This window comes from Neopelma chrysocephalum, unplaced genomic scaffold, assembly GCF_003984885.1.
Source record: "Neopelma chrysocephalum unplaced genomic scaffold, ASM398488v2 Primary Assembly neopelma1_96814, whole genome shotgun sequence".
In the NCBI taxonomy this organism is placed as follows: Eukaryota; Metazoa; Chordata; class Aves; order Passeriformes; family Pipridae; genus Neopelma; species Neopelma chrysocephalum.
In genome coordinates this window covers 1,567,992-1,577,000 of record NW_020925458.1, presented here as the reverse complement: position 1 = coordinate 1,577,000, position 9,009 = coordinate 1,567,992, and the positions used below count along the sequence as shown (strand labels likewise).

At 38.5% G+C, this 9,009-nt stretch overlaps 1 protein-coding gene across 1 annotated transcript in view; it reads right to left on the bottom strand.

Moving 5' to 3' along the window:
• Positions 1-330: 330 nt before the first annotated feature.
• CDC37L1 (cell division cycle 37 like 1) overlaps positions 331-9,009 on the bottom strand; it is a 13,956-nt gene continuing 5,277 nt past the window's right edge. The window contains exons 2-7 of the mRNA XM_027709615.1: positions 7,566-7,847; positions 6,208-6,298; positions 3,520-3,635; positions 3,110-3,232; positions 2,082-2,237; positions 331-1,062 (exon numbers count right to left, since the gene is read on the bottom strand). Of these exons, the coding sequence (XP_027565416.1) occupies positions 961-1,062; positions 2,082-2,237; positions 3,110-3,232; positions 3,520-3,635; positions 6,208-6,298; positions 7,566-7,847 (870 nt within the window). The 3' untranslated portion in view covers positions 331-960. The remainder of the gene's footprint in view (positions 1,063-2,081; positions 2,238-3,109; positions 3,233-3,519; positions 3,636-6,207; positions 6,299-7,565; positions 7,848-9,009) is intronic.

Sequence of the window (9,009 nt, the reverse complement as noted above, 5' to 3'; positions counted from 1 at the left end):
CAGCTACTCAAACAGGAAGCTTTCAATGATTTTCCACTTTAATTGTTTGAGTTGACACTGTCAGAAACCCACTTTGGTTTGGCAACATATGAAGGACCTTTCAAATGCTGCATGACACCTTACCCTGTATGACCTGTGACAAAACTTTTTGTTTAAACTGAAGTCTTAGCCTGACCCTTGTACCTCAAGTTCACTCCATCCAATACTTCTACCCATAATGACACTTGGTTTAAAAAAAGAATCTAAAGTTAGCCTTATGAACAGAAGAGAATTAGACTCTCAGAAATCATACAACCCAGCACTCATTTGTACACAAGTGTTGCTTACATGTTAGGACAAACCAAGTTACGTTTAATGAAGGTACAATATTACATTTATATCCCCTTAATAGAGGTAGAAAGCCAGTGTTTTAATCTAATCCATTCAGATCAGAAATACTCATACCAGATACTGATTTATTGCTATTAGTGATAACCAAATTTGAGAGCTTATACTGTCAGCAAGGTAGCATGAATACAGTTGCAATCTCCAATGTTCAGAGTAAATCATGTCCACATCTTTAGTAAGACAATAGCAGATTCTACCAAGAATCTGCTGCTTCTTGTAAACATTGTATTTGTGCAGATCTTTTTTAACTTTAATTTCTAAAGTCATGAAAGGCAAGGTTAGTAGCAGAAAACACATCCAGTTTCACATTCAGCAATATAAGAACCCTGCTCTTCAAGGACAACCAAAAACCTAGCAGCACATTTTCAAACAATATTACAAGTTTTTCTGAATTACCCACCCTTCAAAATCCCTTTCCCCCTAAAACCAAACAAAAAACAACAAAAAATCTGACACCAAAAATAAAGTGCAGTACCCAGAAAAATAAGTGTCAAGAAAATAGCCATGTTTGTTTCTTTGGGAAAAAAAAAAAGAAGGGAAATAAAGGAGTACTTGGCCTCAGTCTTAAAAGAACTATAATGTGTCCATCATTTTTGATTCTTCTTCATCTCTTTGTATCACAGAGTTCAGACTGCAGACATCTGTGTTTATGGAACCTTGTAGATCTCCTGTGTTCTGCAACAGATGAAAAATTGACAGCTTAATTCTCCACAATTGTATATATGGAGAAAGAATGAGAGTGAGTGGGAAACAGATTTTAGTTTAAGTAAACAGTTTGTGTTGTCTATCTCGTATTGGCCTTGTAACACAAGTGGGTAGAGCCCTTCACAAATCTTCGTTCGCGAAGCCTAGCCATGATGATGTTGTCCATCTTATGATGGGACAAATTTGCAATAGTAAGAAAATAAGCTCTGAAAAAATCAACCATCAGTGTGTCAAGAATTTTTAAAATTTGCTGGAATAGCTTGTGTTTGGTCTTAATATTTCTAGCACCTAACTGCACATTTACTTAAAATTCAGCTGTTTCATCTTACGTGAGAGATAATTTAATCAAATTATTTCAAATAAGTACTTTCAATTGTGACACCTTCCCTAATACCTAATTTTTGACAATCTTTGAAGTTGCATCTTCATTCCAGAATGTGGCCATAACTAGAACTTTAAAAAAGACTTAAGTATGCTCAGTTTGTTTTTATCACAAAAGGAACTTTCCTTAAGCTTGACTTCTCTTGCCCAGAGAAATTGTGGGGTCCCTGGAAGTTTTAAGTCCAGGTTAGATGGGACTTTGAGCAAAGTGGTCTAGTGGAAGGTGTCCCTGCCCATGGCAGGGGAGATGGAACAAGATGAACTTTCAGGTCCCTTCCAACCCAAGCCACTCCATGATTCTGTGACTTACCAGAATGACCCCATGAATAGGACTAGTTATTTTACATTGCTTGTGGTAAAGACTGTGAATACAAAATGTAAAGGCACTGAACAAACATACGCTTTTGACCTCATGGTGATGCTTTCTGAATTCTAGCAAGTAAAAAGAAAGCCTGTATATGCCTTGTGTATTAATAATACTGCATGCTATATCCCAAGCACTAGCAGGTCCAGGAATAATCCTTTTTATATCTTGGAAAGGTACAGCTTCTCAAGACAAGACCTAAGCTTACTTTAGTTAAATTAATTTCTAGAAATAATAAACCTACCTGTAAAAAAGATGCCCGCTCTCCTACACAACCAGGATTGACATTGAGATCATGTAGTAACATAGTTTGAAAGCCATGTGATTGTGACCAGATTCTCACTCTCGTCTTGAATGCCTCAAGTTCATTTTTAAAGGCCTCAAAATAGCCTTCACCTGTCTGCAAAGAGAAAATTAAATACTTGCACTTGAGTCAGATTTACTTTTGGGTTGTAAGCAGTGCTGAAATAAACCGATGCAGTTATACTACCTTTTGGGGAATAACAACTGTGAACAACTCAAGAATAATGTTAGTCAATTCAAAAACGCATTTCAGGTATTTCTTTTTAAGACAATCTCTAGCATTTATATGTAGAAGTAACTGATTTTATCTAAGGACACGGGAAATTAAATCTAATTTTAGCCTTTCATTTATACCAACTCAGAAGGTACCCCTGGAATAACAGGTGCTTGTTGAAGCCCTCTGATCAAAAGTAAAGCACGAGCTGACTCACATTTCAACTATGCCCCTTGAGGCAATACTAGATCCATCAGTCTCGAATAGCTGAACATAGTGTAGTCTACAGCAAACCACAGTTTCAGTTTCTGCTGCACAGCTCTGGATTGCTCTATTTCAGTAATGAGAAAGGGACACTATTTTGGGCCCCACTGTAAACTACAGATAAAATGGAAAGTTGTGACAATATGTAAGTACACTTGGAAAACACAGCGTAATTAGTCAAAAATCAGTCCTTAAATTGGTCTGTGTTTGCTGTTGTTACTTAGTTATTACTTGTTTATAATACCCCTATTGTCCCCTGCTGCATCTTGCTTTCCACCTGGGACAAGCAAAATCCACTAAGCTTTCATTTTCAGAATTGGAATTACAATAAATTATTTTGTATAGAAAATAATTGCGAACAAAACACTTTCCCATAAGGCTAAGTCAGTCAACAAATTATATAGCCTCATACGGTTAAGAAGAAACCTCTAAAACACTGATCCCTTGTCCAGCATCAAGAGTTTCTCAAATCATTACCCAAGTTGACTTACTTTGGCTTTTTGGAAAAAGAGACGAAAACATCCTCTTGGATCCACATTGCAGCTTTTGGCAATTTCTATAATAAACTGCATTACAACTGCTTGGTGTGCTACTTGCTCCATCAGAGCTCTTTTCTGGAAAAAAAAAAAAAAGTTGAATTTATGACTTAAAGAAGATTCCTGTGATTATATTTCTAAAATTCAGCATAATTTCCTTTTGTTCCTGTTCCTAAACAGATGTGAATTAATGCTTACAGAAGCAAGGGGACTTATAATTAGCTGTAACTAAACTTATATGTGATAATGCACTATCAACAAAGTAGTGAAGGAAAGAACAGTTAAACAGCTGATCAAGTTGGTCACCTTTTTTACAGTGCAAGTGGGAAACCATATGCTTTCAAAGAATTTAAACATCTTTATACCTGTTCAGCTTCCAGATGAAAACACCACAACATGAGATATCTAGATGTTTCTTCACATACAAGGTATGGGTGATCAGACAAAAACCTTTGACTATCATCCCATCTGCTCAGCATGCCTAATAAGAGAAATATAGATAAGATATTTGAAACAGATAAAAGATTTATAATGCAGCAAGGGAGTTACTTGCATTGATACCCCAGTATATGTAACAACTTTGCAATTCACTAACCTCAGAATGACAGCATGCAGCTAAATTTGGGGGATTTATACATAAATGCTGAAAAGAGCATTACCAGGAGGTATAATTAGATTTCGAAATACTAAAAGTAGATTATAGCAGTCACGCATCTCTAGCATCATTGATAAGTTATTGTTAATCAGTTCTCATACACTCTAAAAAAGTGGTATAGGTATCTGTTACATCTTCAAATAGCTTAAAAAGTTTATGGATAGAGATTTACGTTCAGTGATTCTGACAAACACAAATTCTTTAAATGTTCACAAATAATGCAAAGAACAGAATCTGTAATACATCAAAAATGGAAGTCATGATTTGCTACGTTTTTAGAAAAATTGAAATTAATTACACAAACAGCTTCATCTCAAAAAACAAAGCCACATCAGTATTGGATAGTTAATTAGAACTTTGAATTGCGATATCATGATACTACCTTCATGTAACAAGCTGAGTTTAAAAATCAGAACTAAATACTCAGACCACTTAAAATTGTCCTTCAAGTATCACTGACAATCATTACTGGCAACAGGTACCAGATGTACAGCTTTACCCATCTATCATTGTATCATCGTAACTGGGCTAAAGATCATTCAGTGGTAATGACCTAAGCTCATCTTAATTCTAGCAACCAAATGCCTAAATAGAAAGCAATAGCTAATATTTCCTTCTACTGTTTTCAAGTTATTCTGTGTAAGTCCTTTATTGCCTGGAAGCCAGAGCAGGATTCAGAAACAGAACTCATGCACTAGTGAAGTTCAGACTGCCCCTTAGCACCACTTAGCATGGAACAAGAGACTTCAAAGTGTTAATATACTGTTGCTTTTAAAATGGACTTACGTATTTCAAAATAACAACATGGCTTTGAATTTAGGAGGTATGAAAAAATGTATCATCCTCTTTAATAAGGTTGCTTCTGTCACAGTTTAATCTGATAGATAAAGAGTACTTTTACACAACTCTCAGCTAGGAAGCCTGCAAGGAGGCCTCTTTTTTTCTTGTTGAAGTGCATGGCAGGACAGATGTCTTCTGATTCCACTATCATTACACTGAGCAGTTAAGGTCCTTGAGAGAACCTGCTCCTATTACTGCTGTTTGCATACTCTGACAGCATTGTGCCTCAACTTGGTACTTGCAAGGCTTGCTAAGGCTAACAGGGCTAGAAGCCCTTTCTTAAAAACAGCTTTAAGAGCCTTAGAAGCCAAATAGCTTAGTAAAAACAAGTTTGTTGAAAGAATTGAATTTTGCCAACTCCATCCTGTTCTTGATTGTTCTGGAATTCCAAATATGGTTACACTATACTGTAGTCTGAAACTAGCCTGTAACTAAGAATAGAAAGCACTTCAGAGAACCATCAAAATTACAGATTACTGAAAGATCAGCTTTGTGCTTAATTGCGTTCAATAATTATGACAGAGCTAAAGTGACACCTAGTGGATAATTGAGTACAGTTTTAAATGCACAATTCTGTGCACACATACTTTCAGTAGGTGTTTACAAACATGTCCATTAATCAGTCATTACCCTTGTAGCTTAACAGATGCCAGAAAAACATTTATTAAAAGGACAGAGCTATGGACAATCCCATGCATTTTTATACACGACATATTTCCATGAATGTCCCTGCCTTTTCCCACTGAACTGCAGAGAAAGTTGCTAGAATTGTAGTTTTCATGGCTTGTCCTGGTTTCAACTGGTATTACTAATAATTGTAATGAAAAAGAGGGAAGGGGGCAGGAGGGTGAGGGTGAGAGCAGAGGAGAGGGAAGAGAAGAGGGGTGGGGGGGAAAAAAAAGGCATGGGGGAGAGAGAGAGGGAACGAAAAAACTCAAGAGGAGCACTCGACACTCAATAAAGCTTCTCACCACCCCTGACTGATGCCCATCTCATTCCTGAGCAATGATCAGATCCTCCCAGTCAACTCCCTCATTTATATCCTGGGTATGGTGTTCTGTGGTGTGGAACATTCCTTTAGCCAGTACAGCTCAGGTGTCCCAGCCATGCTCCCTCCCAGTTTCTCATGTACCTAATGTGCACCTGGTATCAGTGCATGAGACAATGAAAACTCCTTGATTTAGAGTAAGAGCTACTGAGCAACAACCAAATCATTGTGTTATCAGTATTATTCTCATAATGAATCCAAAACACAGCACTGTATCAGCTACTGAAAAGAGTTTTAACTCTGTTCCAACTGAAACCAGGACAGCTTAAGCTCAGTTGAGTATTAACTTTTAATTATTTTCTTCAACTGGAGTTCTTGTTGGTCACGGGATTTAACAAGTTTCTTCAATTAACACCTTGTTTCACTTTTAAATTATTATCTGTCTTGATAAAATAAAGCTGAACAGTCTCTTATCCAGGTCTTTCATTTGTTAGCATTCATTCTATACAAGAAGGAGCAAACCAACATAAATACTGTAGGGACTGCAAAATGTTGGAAAACCAGACTCACCAAAGTGTCTAATCTTTTGTTCATGTTTTTGCATAAGTGGTTCAGACACAGCTTCATCTTCTATTTCTTTTCTTTTTTGATTAATAAAACTCTGAGGAAGAGAAAAATTGTACTATCACAGAAACTCCAAACATACTGTTTAGTGATATAAAAGAGTATTATATTTTAATATGCTACTATTTAAAGGGCTATGTTCTAATTTGAGAGTCATCATACTTCAGAAGGTTTTCTTTCAGAACATGCATTACCTCATAACAGAGTTTTAAAGTCTCATTATAGTCTCTGAGAAACTTCTGTCCTCAGACGGAAACTTACTGATGTGTCAGTGATAAGAACCATGTATCCTGGATCTGCATCCTGGATACAGCTAAATCAGTGAAATTAGGAGATGTGCTAGCCATTGAAATTAAATTGTTAAATCAAAGCTGAGATTCTACTATAAAAAAACTTTGTGCTATTATAGTATTGTGTATTATAGTATTCAGTATTAGAAGCAAACTAAGTTTCACATTTTGGGTTGGCTGGGACAATTAAAGATCAGAGTTTCACCCCTCCCTGCCACAGACAGGGACACCTATCTTCCACTGCATCAGGTTGCTCAAAGACCCATCCAATCTGAACTCTGTTGCTTCCAGGGATGGGACATCCACAACTTCCCTGGGCAACCTCTTCCTGTGTCTCACCACACTACTAATAAAAAAATTTCTTCCTTATATCCAATATAAATCTACTGTCTTTCAGTTTAAAGCCATTGCCCCTTGTCTGATCACGACAGAGTGTGATGAAAAAGTCTCTCTCCATCTAAGGCTCCCTGAAGTATTGAAAGACCACAATAAAGTAAATAAGGGCTCTCCAGCAGCCTTCTCTTCTCCAGGCTGAACAACCCTAACTCTCTCAGCCTGTCCTTATAGGAGAGGTGCTTCAGCCCACTGATTATCTTTGTGGCCCTCCTCTGGACCCGCTCTAACAGGTCCATGTCTTTCTTGTACTGGGGAACCCAGAGCTGGATGTAGCACTTTGGGAGGTCTCACAAAAGCAGAGCAGAGAGGCAGATAAATGACATCTGTAATCTTTCCCTTGGCCACTGTTGTAGTCACTCCATGATAGAAGGCCACTCGGTTGGTTAAGGCAGGACTTGCCCTTTGTGAATCCATGTCCCAAATCATCTCCCTGTCCTCCATGTACCTTAGCATAGATTCTAGGAGGATCTGTTTCATGATATTTGCAGGCAAAGAGGTGAGGGACATACTCCATTTTTGTGCTGTACTAGACACAGAATACACTCAGAGACCAGTAACAACCAGAGTGAACAGAAGAGCCTAAGACTTTTTTCCCATGCACACTGATAGGGGTCATACCTTATTAAATACTTCCTTACTAACAGGATCTGTGTTCCATAGATTCTGTCTTTCCCTCTGGTTTAGTGCTTCTTCTTTCCTTCTCCACTCTTCCTCTCTCCATCTTAACTCTGCAGCTTCTGTCCTCGCTTGAGCAGACTCTTGATCGCAGGATTCTGAATTATGCAGTGCTAAGCTACCAAATTTTTGCTGGGCTTCTGCTAGGTTCCACGTGCATTCTACAGAGTGCTTGACAAACTCTCTTTCTTTTTGGCAGGCTAATTCAATCCCCTGGCTGTACGTCTGTGAGGAAATTCAGACATGCTATTTATGGAGGGAAAATTGTCAGTTTACAGTTTGTATAGAAGCAGACTGGCCTAAATCCCAAAATTAATAGTAATGCACCTGGAAGGCACCTTAGATATGCAGCATTATATCAGCAAGAGTGATGAAGCATGGCATTGCACAGCTGTGTTTTGTACAAAAATATTTCCAATTCAAGCCACCTTAACTTTGTTAAGTGTATTTGCAAAATCCTGGACCATGTACTGCTATCAGTTAAAGTCTCCAGACTGTAAAAATACTTTTGACACAGCTGAACCCCTCTGGCTATCTTTAGGCTGCAACATTAGCAGCAGCCAAGTGTGACAATACTCTGAATATACACTTCTGAGAAGAAAGTATCATTCTGGTGATGTCAGATCACAACAGTGAAGTAACTGCTGCTGCCTGCATTCCAGTATGGATTAGTACTAAACAGATGGCCAATATCTTCTTCCCTTGAACCGACACTGAAAGTGGAATTTAAGTTATAGAGTGGCTGAGGCCCAGCACAAACATATGCTCCCTTTGGTCAAATCTGTTGAGGAGGTTATCACTCATAGCTGGGAGAGAAAAATGTCATCTTAAGCAACTCTGCTTATATTACTTCCAGGAGTGTGGTGGGAATCCACACTCAGTAGTTTAAGAAATTATTCTCTATAGCATATGCCATGCCTTTTCCACCAAGGGTGAAGAAAAAAGCATCCATATGCATTAGTTCCTCAGCGTTCCAATGCCATGTTATGAAACCTGCACTGCTGATAACCTCTGGCAGGGGCACGCAAAGGACAAGCTGAAAAAAGATTATCTGAAGGAAACTTTAATGCAGGTACATCAAAGTTCTTGTCCCAGCTTTGCTTCGGAATTACAGCATCCTTACTTCTGCAATAACAAGAAGAAAATCCCACTCTTTGGAAAAGTAACGTAATGACAGCTTCTTGCGAGAACACACAGAATTCCCGACAACGTGTTTATAAATCGCCGACTTGCCCTGGCCAGCAGCGAAACACACTGCCTATCTATGTTCTCTTCGGGCACAGGGATGCTGGGATGACTCCAGCCCAGCTCCTTGCACACCGCTTGCCCAGGGTGGAACCGCTACCCAGGGCCGGCGGCAGACGCCAGACCCCCGCCCCCCGGCCCC